The 20,455-nt window shown below is 39.7% G+C and overlaps 1 protein-coding gene across 2 annotated transcripts in view; it reads right to left on the reverse strand.

The window, feature by feature from the left end:
• Positions 1–20,455, reverse strand: part of triob (trio Rho guanine nucleotide exchange factor b) — a 115,897-nt gene that overhangs the window by 51,642 nt on the left and 43,800 nt on the right. For both annotated transcript variants that reach the window (XM_053493967.1, XM_053493968.1), the window contains 9 exons: positions 17,905–18,393; positions 17,152–17,274; positions 11,705–11,896; positions 8,393–8,524; positions 7,672–7,902; positions 6,192–6,314; positions 4,881–5,072; positions 3,727–3,896; positions 3,300–3,474 (listed from right to left, as the gene is read on the reverse strand). In XM_053493967.1, the coding sequence (XP_053349942.1) occupies positions 3,300–3,474; positions 3,727–3,896; positions 4,881–5,072; positions 6,192–6,314; positions 7,672–7,902; positions 8,393–8,524; positions 11,705–11,896; positions 17,152–17,274; positions 17,905–18,393 (1,827 nt within the window). The remainder of the gene's footprint in view (positions 1–3,299; positions 3,475–3,726; positions 3,897–4,880; positions 5,073–6,191; positions 6,315–7,671; positions 7,903–8,392; positions 8,525–11,704; positions 11,897–17,151; positions 17,275–17,904; positions 18,394–20,455) is intronic.

The following is a 20,455-nucleotide window of genomic DNA, read 5'->3' on the forward strand; positions in this document are numbered from 1 at the left end:
TTAATCTGAGGTGCTGGTTGTTAATTGGTCATTTTTCAGGCTGATAACTCTAAATGAACTTCTCGTCTGCGGCAGAGGTAGGTTTTGGTCTCGTCCTCCTGCAAATGCACTTGACAATACTGTTCTTGTAAGAACTATTACAGAAAGGCTGACCCCTGTGTCTTAAAATAACAACTAACTCTTGTTTTTGTTTTGGTCATAGCGTTAGTGTTATTTTCTCCTTTTGCGTCTTTTAATCGGTCAAAGTAGCTCTAGTCCACACCTCCAAACTCATTTTCTTAACAAGACCCCAGGTACAGTATGCTAACACCTGACTCCAATTAGCTTTTTTACGGTAATTAACCCAAGGATTAACATACTTTTTCCTCTAGCACTATGAGGTTTTATAGTTCTCAATAAAGATCATTATATTTGTCAATACTCTTGAATTAGATGAAGATTATATCACATTTTAGACAAATTAATGCAGAAAAACATAAAAATTCCAAAAGGATCACATCGTTTTTCACAACTGGCTAAACGGAATTAAATGAAATTAATTGTAATGTTGAGTAGAAGGGACGTTATCAGCAGTTATGAGCCGGATCACCTCCCAACACCCAGTGCTTTTGAATATAGCGAATATAGCGCTTTTCCCTTGAGGTGGGCGTGGCTATACACATCACAAAACAGAGCCAATTAACGCTAGAGTTTACCGTAACTACACAAAGTATGCACAGGAATGATGGGAATGCACCTACGAACTGCTACAATCCTCACCAAACAAAAACAAAACCGCGACAGAGCACGGCCTACTCCAAATAACGTAGGCTATAAAAAGTGAACCCTGAAAGATGAATGTTTGTTGAACCAGTTTGTTTTGAAACCGCGCAGTAATAACAAACATCAAACATTTCCGCAGCAGTCCGCGGTGAGGGCGTGTAAAATACCCGAACTGAGAGCCCAGTGATATGTGCTTAAATCAAAATGTTGAGAAAAAGGGATGTTATGAACAGTTAGGTGGCGGATTTAATAATCTAATTTAATCTACTGCACCAATAGATATTAATCAGAAAAGCTAAAGTGATATATTTACTGCCATTAGTTCATATTTTCACCACTAAAATTTTAACGGGCTGGAGTCGTTTTAAGACAAAACTCCAAAAACTTTTTCCATTTCTCATCTATGATTCACTCTCCGATTACCGAACAGGGAGTGCATTTGACTGACGACGAAAGAAGGACAACTTAGTGTAAACAAGACGTAAGATACTCAACCTTACAGAACGTGATTTCTTTGTATTAATAAGTTAGACGGAGAGTTCTGCCGTACAGAAAGACAGACGTGTATGTGGGCTTTAACTGAAATCATAATATCACCGGTTGCATTAAAGCTCATAAGCTTATTTTTAACTTTAAAACCTTTGAACTATTTCTACAAACTCTTTAACCGTCAACAACGTGTAGTAACACTAGTTAAAAATAAAAACAATCAGTATTATTTTGGTTCTGAGTAGAAGTTAAAGTGGAAATGTAGAAGAATGATACCGCCACGAATACTGCACTACCATAATCTTTAAGAAGCAAAGAATGGGGGAGCTACACTAACTCAGCAAGTTGTCCCATTGCCAAACATTTTCTCTCTCTTTCTCTCTCTCTCTCTCTGTTTTACTCACACACACCTCGCTTTATCTTCTGAAACACATCATCACACTCTTTTGGTCTAAAGCAACTTAAAACGCCTTGGTGTTTCGAATCACTCGAGCAAGGATTTGCGCCATGAAAGCGCTGTTGTTAACATTTATCACACGGCAGGTACAGATTTACAGCGGACTAATCCTCCCTGTCTGGGAAAAACATTACCTTGCACGTGAGTCCCACCTCCAATGAGTAAAGACATCTCTGTGTCTTCTGCGTCTTGGCGTGTTCGCTTTAAAGCAGCGGTTGAAGCCAGGACAAGAAGCCAAGAAGAACGTGAGCAAACGGAGCGTTTCAGGACACACACTCACACACTCTCTCTTACACACACACACACACATACACAAACACACCTTGGTGCTGTCACTGACTGGCTCGTCCCACCCAGCTCTCCGTAAACGTTTCTCTCAAGGCATCACAGGAATTCCTTCACACATCGTTCTAGCTACAAGGAAGCGCTTTCAGCTTCTGAGTCACGACTCAAATGTGACTCCTGTTACCTGATGACTTCACGGATGACTCGGTCGCTCCGAAGATGAACTCGCTTATGAAAAACGATAGCGTCGGGTATTAGGTGACATTAACCGAGGAACTAACAAGCCGTGTGTTTTATAGGGATCAGGTTACGCAAGATCAGGTGTCGTGGTTGATACTGTAATCTACTAGACTCAAGATTTGGCTTAAGGTTTATTATAATTTTCGTTTATTTGACTTGATCATAATTTGAAGGAATGATTAAATATCATCCATCTGGCATAAATATTACAATCTCATGACTCATGACTTCATGATTTCACGATTTTTTTAAATAATTATGGTGGAAACTGTTTTGGTAAGAGAACTCGGTATGATGATAAAACACAGAGGGTGTTTTCACATTCGGGCCCCGGAATCGTCTCTGAGAACTCTTGACACCAACGTCTGGTTCATTTTGTTCAGTGAGAATGAACAATCATTCCACGCTGGGGAACCAGGCCCGAGTCCACTGAAGAAGGTGGTCTTGAGAATGATAAGGCGTACTTGGGCACGGATCAACTCAGATATAAAAGCAACCGTCCTTGAGCATGGAAGCAGCTCGCTGTTCAGATGCGCCGTCATCAGTGTCATCGGTCTCCTCTGAAATCTCATCCTCTGCCTACACAGCCAGAGCTGATAAAGTAGGAACGCACGCAAGAGCGTAGCTCTCAACATTGTTTTTCGGGATATCAATATCATAAGGCATAGTGCCACCTGCTGTATCGCTGAGTGCCGTGCCTAGTGTGAAAACGCCCTAAGACCATTCATTAGAGATAGAAAATTAATTCAGTGATAAATTCAAAATCCATTTTTTAAATATTATTTTTTAAATATGTCTGCGTTTGAGGTGGTAATATGTTGCAATACAGGTGGTGCACTCAAAACTATTCACACATTGGCAGACAGTAGGAGCAAATTATGTGCTAAATTTGTTTAGGATTGTAAAAAAATTGTATATCGTATCGTATCGGCTGCACCCTAGTGATTCCCATAGTTTGAGCTTTTTACAGTTTAAAACCTCCCAACCTGTGGTCATATTCAGTCTCTACTTCCTGTTATCTTTCGAATAAGAATGCATTCTTAGAGTTCATCATGAAGAAACTCACGTCGATGGCGTCCCTCTCGAAGATTCGCAGCTGGAGGAAGAGCTCCAGTTTGATCTTGCGCTCCTGAAAGAGTTCCTCCATGCGAGCCTGAGCCTCGTCCAGCTGCTGCAGGACGCTTTCAATGTGCGCCATTGAGCTGTTGTGCGGCGTTTTGTTACTGGAGATCGCGGAGTCTCTAAAGAGAAGAAAACGGCACAGGTCAGAAGTCTAACGTTAGAGCGTTTAAAATATGTAACAGCTTAATACACCGTAGACAACATACACTAACAATCCTGTTTATAACAGTATAAAATTCCTTATGATTCGGCTTCTATTGGGACACGATAACGTATTAAAGTCGGTTTAATCAACCAATCGGAATTGGGAATTCTGTCCTAAACACATCTTGTTTTTGAAACTCATATCTGAGTAGGTGAAGTCTCTGTACCTGAGCTGCTGGATGAGCTCCTCGCCCTCTTTGATGACATTGACGGTAAACTGCAGCGTGGTCTGCTGCTGCTGCCCAAAGCGCTTGATCAGGTCCTGCACGGACTCCACCGACTCGGCATACACGTCATCCAGCAGCTCCTTCTGCAGCTCCTCCAACCACGTCCACAGCTGAATCAACAAAAATATCAGCAAAAATGTTTATTCGCTTAAAAACGTACCTGCTAAAAACTAGCAGAACTGAAGAGCCATGAGACTCCAGGTATGGGAACAGGTTGCCTTAGCGGCTCCACCCACAGGCCGCTGAGCATCTGATATCATTTGTGCACTTTTCTGGCATCAAGCTTCAGGATCTGATTCCCATTGTGACACTTGCATGTTACAGCCTTAAAACAAACTTACAAAAACCACAGCTCAATGACATTTGGCATTGCCAAGCATGGAATGGTTTGTGGTGAGTAAATGATCTGATCTAATTCATCCAATTATATCTGATGTCTCCAATAACTGTAAGGACATGTTGCAGCTTTCAAAAGCTATAAAATCCCCAAAAGGACAAATGGTAAACGGCAGACGAGGTAGAAGAGACAGGAGGGAATCTCAGCTTTCCTGGTGCTGTTCCCATCTGCCTGTCCTGGCATGCCAAGGAAAGTGGAGCTCAAGTCTGGCGACTCTTCCCCTCTTCCCTTATTCCACTTCCATCTCTCCTAAAGTCCATCCCATGGTCAAACTCACGTAGGACCTGGAAGCCTGTGCTACTGTAGTCTCTGTCCTGTAGATAGCAGATGGCTAACCTTGCGCCATATGGGCACATTAAGATAAGTGTTATTATATGCTATTTACGGTGGCATCGTTTATGAGACGCAATTACCTTGGCTAACGCATGGGGGTTATGAACGTAAACAGGGGCAAGAGTCCAGGGTCTAACAACACTAATGGACTGCAATGTAAAAGGAAGATTTTGTCTACATTCTGCTAGATTTAATAGAAAGGAGAATAGATTTAAGGTCCATGTTAAGATCATTCATTTTTGACCCGACATGCTTCACCACCAATGAACCCATCTTATAACTGGCCCAGTAATGAACATCAATGAATGTCTCTATTCAGAGAGAGAACTGTAAGGCCTAAGCCAGCTTGATCCCACAAACACACCTCTTTGCCGTGAGTATGGAAGGCCACGGACATGTCCAGCAAGACTTTTCTTTGCTCCACGCGCCTCACAAAGTCCTGGATCCGGTCCTGTAACTGGTGCGCCGCCTGGTAGATCTCCTCTGGGTCACACTCGCCGGTCTGAGCCAGCTGTTCGGCCGCCTCCAGGAGCTTATCAGCGTTAGTGTACGTGTTCTGAAAGAAATCCAAACCGTCTCAAGTTCTACAATACGATTAAGACATAGTCAAGCTTTTAATTGGACTTCATTGAGGTTCCTAAATTGCGTTCGTATCACTTACAGAATAAAATAAATTCTGTTTACTTATAAAGACAAGTTTGTTTAATGAATACATCAGAGACCCAAAGGAATCGATCCGACAAGAGGGCGAAAATTTTATTCGATTCTTCTTTCATCCATCACGCCACGCCAGATATAACAGTTTCTGTAAGCTGAAATCGGCAGGTCAGCCATGCATCGTTAAGAGCTTTCTATGTAGAACGATACGTCACATGTGTAGCCTGCTGTTCAGGTCAATATTACAGGATTTACGACAATGATGGACAGAGCTGTACTATGCATAAGAAAATTTGACTTTAGAGTTGTTGCTAAGTGAATTCGTCAAAGCTTTCCACATATCCATCTTAGCTAGACGGCAAAAATAAAATGTAAGTGAATATAATCAGTAACAAATCTAAACCTATTTGTTTAAGTAAGATAATTGTTTTTTTTTTTCTAAAGAACACAAGGACAAAAATATTTCTGCTGCAACAAACTGTAACTATAATTTCAATTCAATTCAACTTAATTTTATTTATATAGCGCTTTTAATAATGGTATCAAAGCAGCTTTACAGAATCAATAATTTGATGGCAAACTGTATGTGGTGCTGGCGCAAGGGTGCCAATACTTCTAGACTTTTTTCACATGCATGTTTTTATGCCGGTGTATAGTAAGGTAGCGAGTCTGTGCCTAATTGCCAATTAGTGACGTGTGTTAGATCTAGCTCCGCCCACTTGTTAGGCTTGAGTGGCACAAAATGCTTTAACCAATCAAAGGTTGCAACAAAATGACAAGACTGCAGCTGATTAACAGCACGAGACTTCAGATCGAGAAACAGATCATGTGACTACTTTTAAAGAAAACAAGTATCACTCTTCATTATACGGCTTCCTGCATGTGTGTTTATACTCATGAACTTAGCAGAGCACATACAGTATAGAGCAGTGGTCTAAAGAGCATCAAGACATCATACTATCATGATGAATAAAGACAAGGAACGTTTGAACTCAACGGCTGAGGTTTTTCTCCTCACCTGCGCCACTTCTTCAAAATCTTCGTGCCGTTTCTGCAGAGCCCGTGCCCGGTGCAGAGACTTCCCCACACCCGTGTGCTTACTGAGAAACGCCTCGCCGTGATTCTCGATCCAGTCCAGGACCTAATAAAAAAAAAATAAAAAAACAAGAGGTAGGAGAAGAACCACAAGGGGGCTCTTGTGAGCGAAATGTGTCACTTCAGACTGGTCAAGTCGCCTTCTTGTCTCGTTCCCTGGAGTTAGATTTCACACCACATCGTTTTCAACCCACGAGACACTCAGTCTGGGACTTTATGGACTCGTAAAGCTGCGTATCGTATCGCATACAAGCACAGTGTGTGGAAATGTGTGCTAGATTTAAGAAGGAACGCATCTCACCAATACGAGGTCTCCTAAATAGCATTAAGAAGGCCTTTAACCTCAATTAATTGGATAATGAACATGGAAAAAAATCAAGCATTTTTAGTCTGCCTCATTGGGGCATACGGTGTTCTGAACGTTTCCATGTGTACATGCGTTTGTGTGTGTGCGTGTGTGTGCATGGTGTATTAATATGAAAGAAGAGAAGCAGGCCATTTGCTGTACAGATGTGTTGCATGGGGAACCCGTCCGCCTGCTTTATTTTATGGGGCACACCCTGAATGTAATAAGCCTACCGAACGAAGTTACCATGGCAACCTTTACGGAGCACATGTACTGTATGCGGTGGTACAGGAAGGTTTGGGTCCAAAGAAAATAAGAGAAAGCGTGATAGAAATTCCAGGAAGTATCATTACGTCCACCTTTTTTTTTTTAGGCAGGGAGCTCATGAGCTGCTTTGATGCTTTGCCCTGCATCCTATTCATACGGTCTCTTTATTCCGGACACGCTGAAGCACAAAGAGTCTGCTCCTGCTAGATAAGTAAAAGAAGGGCGCCCGGCACATTGTGGCATGAATGTGTGGCATCTGAAATCTAGTGACATTCATACAGGGAGGACATATTTAAAAAATCCCTAAAAGGCAAGAATTTTAATGAATATTTGGTGTTTGTAAGAATTGAAAGCTAAGGATCAAACCTCAGGAAGAGGCTCTGAGACTCTGGTAGCAAACTAGCCGGGTAACGTTGACATCCTACAGTAGGCTCACGAGGCAAACTTAGGCAAGTTGATGCTACTAAAGTTGACAAACACTCATTAGATGATGTCATTGAGGCTGTGTCCCAAATCCAATATCGAGTATGTGGATTGAAACCTTAAATTCTTATCAAATGGTAACCTTTCGCTTCTCTCACGCCCCATGCATGTTACTTTTGGCCAAGTAGCTCTCACTGGAATTCCTCTACCCAAATGGGTGGCATTCTCAAATGCCCGGATCCTACAGTATATCCCATCAAAGCTCTATTAGAATGGCCGTATGTGCTAGAGAAACAAATACACTTCTCCTAATTGCAGTCAATCCAACTTACTGTACTTCTCCAAGGCTGACTGGATGATGGCGTACCTGTTGGACGTCTTGTTGAAATACGCAGAGCTGCAGACGCTGGTGTAGGCGGAGTTTGCGGTGCTGCCAGATGTTCTCAAGCTGCCGCTGGTGGTGCAGCACCTCGTGTATGATATCCAGGACGTGGTTCACCGCCTTGGTGTAGTTGGCTGACGCGGTTAACGAATCAGCGCTGCCTTGTGTCAGAGGGCGCTGGAGTTTGTCCAACAGGGATTTCCCGTCTTGACTCACCTGTGGAAAAAGGGGTGTTAGACTTAAACTTCTACAACCAGAAATATATGTACTGTATATACTGTACATATAAGGGGTCCCTTTATTTCTCTATATAACCCCCTGCTAGACTAATGCACTTATCCCAGCGATTCACTAGTGCTTGGACACAATCAAGATTGAAATTTTTCTCAGTACGCCAGAGCCATGATTCATATCTGAAACACTGGCCTCCCAGGAATTCCTTCAACGGTCCAAACATGTGGAGATGGCTTAGTGCAAGGTCAGGACTTGTTCGGAGGTTCCTGTAATGTGCAAGTCCTGGTGAATGATTGTGTGTACAGTTTCCACAGACAGATGTGTAGACAAGATACTGTACTATGCTTAAAGTGTTTTGTAAATGTTAATCACTTCAGTGCCCTTATTCATGAGAAATTTCACCACAAGTCCCAGTTTGAAATGTACATGAAAAATTCAAACATCATTTAAAAGATGCAAAAAGAGCCTGTACCTCTGAGTAAGCAGCGGTGATGTGCTCGTAGAGACCTTGGTGGTGGTGAATGGTATCTTCCAGGTCCTGTAGCTCTGAGGGGAGTTCACCCTCACCACACGCCTTACACCACGACTCGACGTTACTCAGGTACTGGGAGAGATGGAATTCGAAAGTGACCAGATTACTAATAAATTAAAAGAACACAAAGCCATCCAACTGTTTTGTTTTGTTTTTATCTATAAAGGCCGTACTAATTTAAATGCCATTGTGTTGAGCATGTCGCAAGCAACCAATTTTTTGAGATCCAATCTTGCTGTAAAAATAAATATTAGTAGGTAGTTGTTGGTAGACATCGGTTGGTTATGACAAATGTAATATACCATCCATCTGTTCAGCTGAGACACATACTTCAAATATATAAAAGCCTGTCTTGTCTTCTTTTTCTTCTTCTTTTCAACAGGAAGCAGAAGAACAAAGAGCGCATCAGCCTAATTACGGTGCTGACGACAAGCAACTATTGTTCAAAGAGGGATGATAAAAGACAAAACGAGATACAGTTGCTCTCTTTTTCTCTTTTCCCCATCTCCATCTGTAGCTTGTAACACACACCCAGACGTGAAGATGAAGATTTATCTTAACAATGTAATTCCTAGAGCTTTGAAGGAAAAAAGAAATGTTTCATTATTGTATTTCAGGGAAGTGCAAAATTTTACACTCGAGCTAAAAAAGAAGACAAAAGAAAAGCAATATTACAGTATACAAACTTTGCGTTTAAAATTGCAAAAATGTTCAAAGTGTAAATGTTATTTAAAGTCGAAACAAAACGATGCTTTGCATCTATCTTTTTGAATGTGATATAAATGTTTTGGCCTGCACAACTCTTACGGCAACAAAGCTAGAGACAACGAAACATTTGTTTCTTTTGTTCGGGTTCTTTCCAAACAATTTTTTCATTCGTTTTTGTCTAGTTTTTTAAACTCAGTCTGGAATTTTTAACTAGTGAAAATTAAAATGTCAATTTTTACTAATTATCTAATGAGCTGCAGCTATGTGTAAATACTGAAATTTCTTACTAGTTAAAAACAGTTTGATTTGGGATATAACAGACTTCACTGTCCAGCCATGAGCATTTGTATTTGCATAGCACAAGTATTTAAACAGTGAAACAATTATTTTAATTTAGACTTCATATGGGCACTAATTTAGACTTCAGAGGGCAAAGGGCCAAAACAAAAAACCCACAAACCTTTTTCCAAATATTTATGGACCCAACTATAAGTCAATAGTTTATGTCTAGTCAAAACTCAAATTAAAAATAGCTTAAATATAAATTTTACCTAGTAAAATTAACTAGTAAAACTTATTATTTAGATAATATTGATAATTTAAATTCAAACAAATTGTATTTTTACTACTTTAAATTAAACTGAGGCAGTTGATTTCTTCAGTTGTAAATTAGTCATCATCAGCCACATGACATTATAATGCTAAATATCATGCCCAGTATTGTGTAGGTTCCCCTTTGTGCCACCGGGGTGGCTCTGGCCCCTAGGGGCGTGGTGCTGTGGTGTCTGGCACTAGGGTGTTAGCAGTAGTTCCTTGGGGTGTTGTGGGTTGTGCAGTGGTGGCTCCAAACAGACTTGTTTTGAACGGCTCATCCCACAGATGCTCAATTAAATTGGGATCTGCGGAGTTTGAAGGCCAAGACCGCAGCATTGGACTCTTTGTCTGCTGGGCATCATGTGTGGCATTGCACTTGGTGTTCTGGTGCCTTTCTGTTATGGTCAGCATTGACTTTTTTCAGAGAGTTGTCCTGCATCGGCTTTTCTGTGATAAAGGACAATAGGTATCCAGAATCTTCTCACCAGTTTACTGGGATATAATTAAAAATAAATGTTAAGGTGTTAAGGCGGCACGGTGGTGTAGTGGTTAGCACTGTCGCCTTGCACCTCCAGGGTCTGGGTTTAATGTTGGGTTTGCATGTTCTCCCTGTGCTGGTGGGTTTCCCCCGGGCACTCCGGTGTCCTTCCACAGTCCAAAGATATGCAGGTTAGGCTAATTGGCGTTCCCAAATTGCCCGTAGTGTGTGAATAAGTATGTTAGTGTGTCTATGTGTGTGTGTGTGCCCTGCAATCGATTAGCACCCTGTCCAGGGTGTACCCTGCCTCGTGCCCTAAGCCTCTTGGGATAGGCTCCCATCTCTTCAAAACCAGCCTCTGAATAAAAAACGCGAAAGTGATCTGCACTCTCTTCCGTTATTCATGATTCATTGAACACTTCCTGTGGCTCATATTACATTACATAATTAATTACTCATATTAACTCAGTCAGTTTTTTTCCATGCTATGTCACACACATGTCACTGCTGTCAGTGCTGCGCTTATAAAGACATCTTCCTAACAGGCAGGGCAAACACATGGTCACAAAGTACTCTTTTTGGAACCAGGATACCAACACTGACTGGCACAATTTTAGGGCTGGAACAGAATGTTCGAATATTCGTTTGGAGGGATGGCGTTCGATTTTTCATTTTGAGATTCGAATATTCGGAAAAAGAAAAAAAAAAAAAACACAATTGAACCCGTGACATCGATCCCTGCGAAACGGTTCTCATTCGCGCTTAAATGACTAGCCCTTGCGGCAAACTTGTGTCATGCACACTTGGTCCGCGACCGACACTACCAGGAAGCATAAAAGGAGACAAGATGGCGTGGCACATCGCTCAGTCATTGAGTTTGCCCATGTCGCTTCGGACGCTTTCGCTGAGTGTGTTAATAGGAAGCAGGTTATATTGTGTTTATCCCTTGCTGCCCATTCGAGAGAGTCTTTAAAACAATCGTGTGGTTATCCTGCCTACTCGTGTTACTCCGCGTTTGGGTTTACCATCCACGCTACAAAGGGCTAACCGCTAAAGCTACGTCTTCTGGTCTACTCAGGTTAGTTCAGGGCAACTTGCCTGTATCCATATCACGCAAAAATGCCGGGAAGAAAATGCACTCCCTTGTGTCCGCAGCAGTTGGATAAACGGTTCTCGACATAAAAATGCAACAGACAGACACACACAGAGAGATTCCTGCCTTTATTAGGGATAAGGATATATTCAGCCCCCTCCAACCGAAGCTTCGAGTATTCGATGTTCATCACTACCGAATACTCGAAGCTCAAAAAATGGTATTCGGACCAGCCCTACACAACTCATCAAGAAATACATCTTTTGCAACCTGGGTCCTTTCCCTTCATCTCTTTCCTATTAAAATTGCACAATTGAGGCTTTGATATTGCCAGTTGCTAGTTTTCTAAGCTGTAACTGTGTAAATGTATATACACTACCTGGTCTGCTTTTTGGTGGAAGCTGGCTGACATCTCCAGCATGGCGCTCCTCTCATCCAGTGCTGACGCGAAGGCCTTCCACTCTCGCTCAAGCTGTGCTGAGAGCTGCTGGATCTGCATGGCAGCGTAGTGACCACCCTCAAGGAGCCGCTTGCCCACTGCTACGATCCGGCTGATGTTCACGTACACGTTCTGCATGGAAAAACAGATTTTTAATCCAGATTTTTATTGCTCTCATTGCTTTAAAGGGTTTCAAGCTCGCCCTTTTGATTGATTCTCTTTGATTTAAGCATGTTATTACCAAGATAGGCAAACCACAGTTGTGAGTTTTTATCAGGAACGCATCATTACTACTATCAACATGGAATTTACATTCCATGCAAGCACATTTCTATGTGCTTTATAGAACTATTACACTTTATTGTTGTGACAACAACAAAGCACATGCTTTGGCCTATTACTGCTTGTCTCTCCACAAAGCTTCTTTAAAGATGTAAAGTTTTAAGTTCTGTACAACACATATGAGATAAACCTTTAGAGAGTATTATACGCAACAAACTGCAAGGAAAATTAAACTTTCAAAAATTATTTTGTTTCAAAATTAAACATTAATGTTTGGTTTTGCCAGTTCATGTCTTATTGCACATAATAATAAACTATCTACAGTGAAAGATTAAGTATACTGTATATGGTTATCAGCTAACTTATTTTTGTATTACTTAAATGAAAGATAAATAGCAAAAGATTACCAAGCAAAGTCTGCTCAAATAGGAACACAATATAATGCCAGAATGACCTGACTGATTATACAGCAATGCAAAATACTTGCTAGAGATTTTTTCCCTAGATGTGCACCAAGTAACAGTAAGAAAATTGCAAGGTCAAAGTCGGACTCATCAAATTTAGAACTAAGTTACTTCTATTCGAACCAAATGTATCAGTCATGTCTTTTCTGTCAAGTGAATTTTATGCATGTTTGTGCCTGACCACTGCTTCACTGCTTTCAAATTTAATCTGGTCTACAGAAAATTTCTTAACAAAAGGTTAGAATAGGATGCAAATGAAACCATTTTAAAAAGCAAAAAAGTATTTCCTTAAAGTGCCTACTCACCAGCTATAGAAGGCAATAAGTCTTTCCTTTGACTACAGGTATTAATGCAATTGGATATTATACAGTAAATTATCAGCATATGTTGACCTAGAACTGAAGGTAAAATTCTACTTTCTACATAATTTAATGTCCTCTCTGCCAAATAAGTGCAGAATGCCAAGTAAGTAGAAACCGTAACAATACTATATTACTGGATTGTACGATTGTTCCTTAAATAATTTATATCATTATATCCTTAATGTACATGTAATGATAGTGTGGTAACCAGAGCTTCCACACATGCTGTTACCTCAGACTGGGGTAATTACCCATCCCAGGGGCATTTCAGAGAATCAATACAATAAATGAGCAGACCTGTGTCTGCTGGGTGAGTTTGAATTTTCAAGCCTGAAATGGTACAACCACATGATCACTTCCACACGTGCCTTCATTCCACATGCACACGATTTATGCAGGATTTTTTATGCAGATTAACCTTAAACATTTCGGAGTCTGACTTAAAGTTACTAACACCAATTTTCTACTTTTCTACATAGTGCTTACACAGATTATGTAAGTTTGTTAACTGACTTGTGCTATTAGTTTCATGGTTAATTCTTTATTCAAATACAGTATATGCACAAGCCTACATTTTTTTAATATAAAAACACAAAAGCCAAAGAGTGTTGGCCAGTGACTTAAAAAAAAAAACCTAACCCTTCAGTAGATAATTACAGTATTTTGGTTGGTGAAATTGGCATTTTTTGTCGTTAAGATTTGTCATAGAGGTGTACGCAAATCATTTAAGGGTTTCTATACTGGATGTGGATAAATCAAAGGACCATGCGTACTACCAGATTCACGCCTTTATTTTTAAAGCCTAGGGGGGATCAGATCTATACAGTAGTACAAATATGTACTTTATTTTATAATTTGGACTTAAGCCAAAGTACAATCCTTTGTACTTTGACATGTTTGCAATCTACATGACCACCATGCATAAGATTTCTTGATTAATGAGAAATTCAGACAGAACTGTCTACTGTAAGGAAGAAGTCCTTGCATAACTTTCTGGCACAACCAGATATATCATAAATATATCATAAATCCATGAACTCAAACCCCCTTGTGTTAATACTGTAGGCCAGGCTATTGGTGGTGATGGTGGTGGTGATGTGAGGAACGTGTGAGAAATGCTTTCTTCTGCCCCTTTGAGGGCACATATTTTACAATTTTTTGCAAGTTTGCATAAGACTGATCGCAGACCCTGCATTCTGGCATACTTGATTTTTAAGGTTCACTCTTTTTCAATGAAAAAGTTTTAAATAGACTGTCCCTGAACAGTCCATTGAAGAAGTGCACTTCCCTAGCCAATCAGATGCCTGGAAACACCTGAAAAGGTTTCGGATCTTAACAAGCATTTCTCATCCAACAAAATAAACGAAAATTTGTCTGTTAAATAATTGATTTATGCCGATGATTATAATGATTTATAATTCAATATGTAGTCCTATAAAAGTTAACAGACAACCTAGTGGTAAGGAAGGTGGGCCTTTAGATCTAGCTGCTAATCACTATATATATATTTGCTTGTGCTTTTGTATTTTGATTTGTTTAAGCCCCGGCCAATAGAAAAAGGACCAATACTATGGAGTTTGAATGGAGTTTTTGTGTGCTCACACAGCCATCTGAATGTCCAAAATTAACTACAAAGTGAATTTTGCATCCCCTTCAATACCAATCGATTGAATTCCACAACTCATCCAAGTACAGCTGCTAATGATGTGCATCAATTTATGGCAACAATTTCCCTGCTTTTATGATGAATACTCCCAGCACACGCCATGCCACACAACACAAGGTGTCTCAAACGGTTTCATTATCATATCAATGAGTTCAGTGTACTTTATTGCCTTCCACAGTCGCTAGATCTGAATACATTACGGCACCTTTGGGATTCGGGAGGAATCGAGATTCATGGCATGCACGTGCAGCTGACAAATCTGCAGCAATTATGTCATGCAGTAATGTCGGCATGGCTGAGAATCTCCAAATGCATGTTTCAAAGACTTTGAATTGAAGCTGTTGTGAAATGGCGCCAGTATCACCAAAGTTTCCATTAAATAAAATATGTTTCTTTTCTTTCTATTCGGTCACCATCGTGTACTGTGTGAGGTCAAGGTTAATAATGTGAGAATGAAATCTATCAACATATGTTAAGATTAGCGGTGTTACATGGATGCGGCTATAATTAATGAGCCTTAGGCAGAATGAAGCATTGCTTTAATGGCTGTACTTTGACTACAGATTGCTCCCAAACAGGCACCAGGAATCATTTCAACCCTTCTCCATGAAGGTCAGCTACTGAAAGGGTTACAACCTGATACTCAGTGGTCCATGGAATAAGCATTGATGTTCTAGTAAAACCCCTACTGAATTGTGAATCAATGCACCTGAGGCTAAAAGCTTATTGAAAAGGTGGTGGTGGGTTGGGCTCTTCATTATTTCATTAACCTTACAAATTCAAGCCGCCAAAATTCTGGTATTACAATTCTCAATATTTTTAAGATATTTAATTTAAGTTTAATTAAATTAAATCCAAGGTTGAAAAATCCAGGTCTTTACATATGGGATGGCACAGGAAGAGCAATACATTGGCGATTTCAGCTCTCCATTCCATACTGTGGTGTACTTTATTGTGTGCTCTCCCCAGTCTACTTCCCTGGGAACTGCTTGCCGAGTAAGACGCAGCACTGACTTGACTGTGTTTGTATTAGGCATGGAAAGCCATTGCTATGACGACTGAATGAAAGAGCGCTCCATCTTTGCTTTGAATATCGTGAGCAACCCAGCCAGTTAGTTAGAAGTGTTGTGTTCCAATCAGCAAGTAGTTCCCTTTACATAGAGAGAGCAGGGAGGGCACACGTTAGAGTATACTGTGGAAGGGACCAAGGCAATCCATTGCTCTACCTGTGATATTCTGCATGTGATGATCTGGAATTCTCCTACCCGAATTTTGTCGATCTAAATTTCTAGACTGGAATTTCAGTCAACCAGAATTTTAGTTATTATTTTTGTATTGAATTTTCAACGCTTGTATTACATTTTTTATTTGAAATATACAACCAACGTGAATGGCAGTGCCAAAAATTATAATCATTGTAACTGCTGTAGGATTTTTTTCCATTAAGATCAAATTGAATTGCAGAAAAATAAGAATAAATTGTCACAAGTTCAACAAGCTGTTGTACTTTTATTAAGCTTTTTGTAGGAAGTATAAACCCTTTCTTTTTGGATGTTAATACTGTTTTCAACTCAACAGACTCAGAGAATCAGTATTCTACTTCTTTCCTACTGTAGGTCTTTCGTTCATTATTGTCCATCCATTTCACATTTCTGCGTTTCCATTATAAGTAAGGACTTATTATAAAGCTATTAAAGCCCATCAGCCCAGTCCATGATCCTGGCTTTTCTCTCTGTCAAACTGCTCGCATGCTTTACAACATTTCCTGTGAAAAGAAAAAAAAGAAAAAAATTCTCTTACATAGTTCTCACTGATTGCATTTACCCAAGGCTCATTCCCATGAGCGAACAGATCTAGGCTTTCATCCCAACATTTACAGCTCAATTGAACAGACTGAGTCAATAGTTGCACGTTCATGGCAACAAACAAACAGTTCCCTTACTCGGGTGTGCAATACAAAACTGATGGCTCTATCCATGTAAAAAAAAAAAAAAAAAGAAGGATTCAACAAATATCATGCGAAGCCAATCAGACACTCTAATAGCTGTTAATCCTGATCTTTATGACGGCTTAATTAACAAATGTCAAAGCAGACACTACTCTCTTAGATTTAAAAAGGTGTTTGTTTTTTTGTACATTACAGTAAAAAAAAAAAAAAAAAAGTCTTCCTTAGTTTTGTCTTGACTGTTATTGCATAACTCATAACAAATACCATAAACTTGACCTTTTTCCAAATGCATACCCTTTCAGCTGAGGTTGTATGTCTGCACATGTTTATCGTGTATGTTTAACTTATGCATCTTATAGTTTTATATTGCAACTTTTTAAATAGTAAATTTGCACACTTACCCCAAAAAATGCATTTTTCCTCGCAGTAAAATCCTTCTATCTTTCTTTCCACTCTACACTGAACAGTACCTTCTCTGGGGGTAATAAACAACTGCTCGGTGAGAAAAAAGCGGCAGTCTGATAAAGCAAGCGCTCATGTGTCTTGTCTACAGTCAGTATGCTAGGATAGTATTGTGAAATAGATCTTTACAGCACCACGGAAAGAGGAAGAGAGGTCAGAGACGGGGTTGGGGATGAAACAGAGATAGAAGCACAAGCTTTTACCATGCAATTCATAGCGAAGTGGTTGTGCTGGGTCTGCAACTCCAGTACGTGCTGGTGGTTGGCGCCAATCTCTGTGTAACTGGTCAGGAAAAGGCCCTTGTTGTGAACAATCCAGTCAAACATCTATGGAAACAGTGAAGAGAGACATGAATTGATCCAAACGTTGATCTAAACAACATTGTAAATTCTAGAAATTAACCAAAACCAAGATGTAATATGCACTAATATTTCAGGCTTTATTGTTTAAAGTAGTAGAACATTTCTTTGTCATTACTAATATTACACTCTATCAATGCCTAAATTCTTGACTAATGTCCAATAGATACAGTATCACCTAACATTCTTGCTACCCACACCCTTTGCTCCAATCTTAAATAGCATTATAATTCAGAAACATTAGCACCTAAGATTCAATACTCTTAAACAATAAATTAGCTACCATACCATAACACCATTCAGTTCCATTCAACACTAAGAGCACTTACTACAGTGTTTAAGTGTTCTGATTTCATTCAGGAGAATCAACTGCCCCATTCATTTCCATTCATGAGCATCAACTGCACTATTCAATTCTATTTAAGAGTACCAGCTGCACAATTCAATTTAATTCAGGAGTACCAGCTGCATTATTCAGTTGCATTCAAGAGTACCAACTGCACAATAATCTTTTTTTAGTTCAATAAATGTATCAGCAACCAAACTATTAACCATCCAAAACAGAGCTTATCTTCCATCACTCTAACCCCCACTCACCTTCTCAGCATCCTGCTCGAAAAGCCGCAGCTGGAAGCACTGGTCCAGTTTGAGTTTTCGGCCATGCCAGGCCTGGTGAAGGTGCTGGCGGGCGGAGCGTAGTTCCTCCAAAAGAGCTGAGACCCTGAGCGTCAGTCCCTGTACGTCTCCACCGGTCTTGGCGCCGACCTGCACACGTTGCAGTAGCTGTTGGCCCTCAGACTCCAGTTCTTCAGCTGGAGCCTTGGCTACATGTTTCTTGAGGGCACTGTGCTCGTCCATGGCACATCGTGCCATCTCCAGGTCACCAGGGAGCTCACGACGTGACACCAGCTCCTGGAGTTCCTTGAGACGGCTGAGTGCACGTGCCACATTTCCTGCAAATTCCTCGAAGGCTACGCGAACCTCAATCCATTCGTCGTGATCATAGTCCAGACTACCTTCCAGATCGGCTGTCAGTTGTGATGGGTCCACTGCCTTGGATAAGCCCTCCAGTGATACCATTATGGTCTACAGGAAGACAGGGAGATATAAAACACCATTATAGTACCATGATGCCAGCATTGGCTAATGCACTGTGGCCCTATTTGGAAAACGCAAAGTAAACCAACAAAGCCCACCTCATTATCTGACCCCTTTCCAAGGGCTCATTCCATTTAAAATTAAAATAAGTGTTGCCGAATTACAGTTCCAGAGTATTAGGTATACATTTGTACGTTTGAAACAAATGGATTGCTACTTTAAACTGCCTCTAAGATAAAAATGTGCATGTAAGATGATGGCAATGGACTGGTTGTGCCAGGATGTGCACCCAACTCATGACTGTTGTTCCTGGAAAAGGGTCCAGGCCTACTGGAGCAAAGGGATGGATAAAAGAATGAATGTATAAATGAATCCAATCACTGAATCAGTGAATGAAATAAAGAATGAATGAAAGGTTTTAAATAAACAATAATAAGTACATTTTAAATCTCGATGCCAAACCTTTAAGATATGTTATCTCTATGTAGCTTGTTTTAAAAGGTATATAACTGCCTAAAACAGCCAGGTGATGTGAAGTAATACTGGCTAGCAAAATCTTATGCATGAAATATGGCGTGTACAAACAATCCTTACGAACTTTACATATCAAATATGAGCTCTTGTCAAAAGAAATGCATTAGGGAGATTTTCCAAGACTTAACTGTATGGTTTTAAGACTGAACAAACACGCTAGGAGCTACAATGGACAAATGAAAGTTTTTTTCAGTTTATTAGTTTATTTATTTTAATTTTTATTAAGCAAATTGTCACATCAAAGAATAAACTTTACTTATCTATGTTACTCCAGAAGTTTAGAACTCATACAAAAGAACTTTAGCAATATTATGGCAGCCCTCTTTTCTTAGCACATTTTTCTGTTATCGCACCCGCAGTGGGAGTTTTAAATCATACAGGACTCGTGCTTTTACAAACAAACTTATTAAGGCTTATGTCCAGCAGGAAAGCCCACCCTGTCCGATCATTTCCACCCACGCTTTACATAAGAGTAACCGGAGAACATTCCAGAGACTTCATGTGGTTAGAAACAACATCAAGTGCACGTGGAACAACTCTGGGTCGTATGAATGAGCTCCCTGGGGAAAGGATTTGAACCTTTCAGCCTTTGCAGTTGAAATAACTGTGAAATAGTCGAAACATGTATTATATTATGTAAGGACACCATCTTTAACTGTTGATTTAAATATCTGTCTGCATTATTTTTTTTAAAAATGAAATGAAATGGGTATGACCTAAAAGGGAAATTCAACAGAAAAACAAAAGGTTTTTTTTGAAAAAAATGATTTTACTGAAAGAAATGATTTCCGGCTTTGACAGTTCCCCAACATCCTATTTATATCCAAATCCATATCCACTAAACTCTTTATACCTTATGTTCACATTCATAGAATGGATTTTACATTTCATGAACAGAATTTAATATTAATTTTCTTTTTTCATCTTACTTAAAACTTGTATCATAGTTCACAATATGAAAAATAACTAGGGTCGTAAATTACGCATATTTTGGTTAACTGATAGTTAAACACATGAATTAATGATCCTTAATAATTATTAATAATAAGAGGCACTTTTTTTTTTACTCATTTTACGTGGTTGTGCTGGGCAATATGACCTGAAACCAATATCCAGATTAATTGAACCATGTGTATTGTGTAATATTTTTTGTCCTTATACAGTAGTTCACTGATAAGGTCTGTACTATAAATATGCTGAACCATTAAAGCTGGGATTTTTTTCTATTCTCCGCCATGTTTATTTTTTTTCATATCTGAACATACATAACAGGAAAAGTATTAACAGAATAAAAATGAAATAATCGACATGGGCAAAACTACAGTACATTGATTAAAGGTTTTGAATGTCAGTTTTAATTAATATGTCATTAATTCCCCAGCCCTACTCTGTGGGACAAATTAATAAAGGATAAATAGTTTAAATGAACAGAAAAACGAAATTAGCTTGTCTTTCCATCCACATTCAAAAACTCTCTTCACGTTCATCTATTCACATGGATTTCAATTTCAATTTA

Source organism: Clarias gariepinus, chromosome 4, assembly GCF_024256425.1.
Source record: "Clarias gariepinus isolate MV-2021 ecotype Netherlands chromosome 4, CGAR_prim_01v2, whole genome shotgun sequence".
NCBI lineage: Eukaryota > Metazoa > Chordata > Actinopteri > Siluriformes > Clariidae > Clarias > Clarias gariepinus.